Below are 1,554 nucleotides of genomic sequence, written 5' to 3' on the forward strand. Positions count from 1 at the left end.
CCTCTGCTGGGTGGGGCGGGGTCGGGGTCCACGCCGGCCTCTGCTGGGTGGGCTGGGGGCGTGGTCCACGCCGCCCTCTGCTGGGTGGGCTGGGGACGGGGTCCACGCCGGCCTCTGCTGGGTGGGCTGGGGACGGGGTCCACGCCGGCCTCTGCTGGGTGGGGCGGGGACGGGGCTCCACTGGCCTCTGCGGCACCCCCTCCCCCCAGGCCTGGAGCCCGAGATCCAGAGGCTGGTCGCCCAGCACAAGCAGGAGGTCAAGAAGCTGAAGAGCCTGCACGAGGCGGAGCTGCTGCAGGCGGAGGCGCGGGCTGCTCAGCGCTGCGAGCGCCAGGCCCAGGAGCTGCGGGGGCGCCTGGAGCAGGAGCAGGCGGCGCTGGGGCAGCGGGAGCGCGAGCTGGCCCGGCAGCGGTGCGTCCCACCGGCCGGCGGGGGTGGGGGCGGGGTGCTGGGAACCTCCAGGTGAGGGTCTGCATTTCCCAGGACCCGTCCAGGGCGTCCTGCCGAGAGTTGAGGCTCTGGGTGCAGCTTCCGAGGCAGGAGGAGGGGCTCAGAGGTCTGCCCTGGACAGTAACTCGGCGCCTGGGTGGTGCTGTGCTGTGACTCCACTAACTCCGCACTCACTCGGTTTCCCTGTGAGCCAGGCTGCTGTGGTCAGACCGGACGGCTGTCAGGGACGTGGGCTCTGCTGCCCGGGCCAGTGCAGGCCCTGGGGCAGAGCTAGGGAGCATTGTCCGTGGGTTCTGTCCCCACCCGTCAGCATACCCCTGCTGTCCTCACAGCTTCGAGCAGCACCTGGAACAGGAGCAGCGGGCTCTGGGGCAGCAGCGGCAGAGGCTGTATGGCGAGGTGGCCGAGGAGCGGGAGCGGCTGGGCCAGCAGGCAGCCAGGTGCCCTGGCGTGGGCTGGGGCGGGGAGCGAGCCCGCCTGCGGCCCTGCCTCACACGCTCCCCGGCCAGCAGGCAGCGAGCCGAGCTGGAAGCGCTCAGGCGGCAGCTGGAGGAGAGCAATGCCGCGGCCGGCCAGGCCTTGCGAGCCGAGTTTGAGAAGGCGGCCGAGGAGCAAGAGCGCAGGCACCAGGTCCCCGGGTCCCTTATCCCGCTCTTGGGTGCCTGCTGTGGGGGGCACTGCCTGGACGCCATGCAGAACCTCGGGCACACGTGGGAGTCACCCTGGGTTCCGCCTCTGCCTGCAGGCCCCTGCAGCTCTGGCGAACCCCTGACCTGGCCAGGCAACGGGCCCTAAGGGGGCGGCCAGCAGAGCCAGTACTCAGGCCGTCACTTGCTCCCCAGGTGGACCTGCAGACCCTGAAGGACCAGCTGGAGGCAGAGCGCCAGATGTGGGAGGCCAGCTATACCAAGAAGGAGGTGGGTGCCCGGCCAGCTGCACCTGGGACGAGGTGGGTGGGGCCGGCTGGTGGGGTGGGGCCAGGGCCAACTGGGCGGGGCTGGGTGGGGGAGCAGGGCTGGGGGGGCAGGAGGGGCGTGGATCCCGCAGACAGGGCCGCTGGCTTGGCCGGTGGGGTGTGTCCTTCAGCTGCTTTGGGGCCTGGCG

At 71.9% G+C, this 1,554-nt stretch overlaps 1 protein-coding gene across 1 annotated transcript in view; it reads left to right on the forward strand.

Annotated features, from left to right (window-relative positions):
- The window catches only part of CEP131 (centrosomal protein 131), a 32,660-nt gene that overhangs the window by 26,418 nt on the left and 4,688 nt on the right, over positions 1–1,554 (forward strand). The window contains 4 exon segments of the mRNA XM_042783572.1: positions 210–411; positions 783–890; positions 963–1,080; positions 1,293–1,367. Of these exon segments, the coding sequence (XP_042639506.1) occupies positions 210–411; positions 783–890; positions 963–1,080; positions 1,293–1,367 (503 nt within the window).

Source organism: Orycteropus afer, unplaced genomic scaffold (assembly GCF_000298275.1).
Source record: "Orycteropus afer afer isolate SDZICR_OR568_19922 unplaced genomic scaffold, OryAfe1.0 scaffold00018, whole genome shotgun sequence".
Taxonomy (NCBI): domain Eukaryota; kingdom Metazoa; phylum Chordata; class Mammalia; order Tubulidentata; family Orycteropodidae; genus Orycteropus; species Orycteropus afer.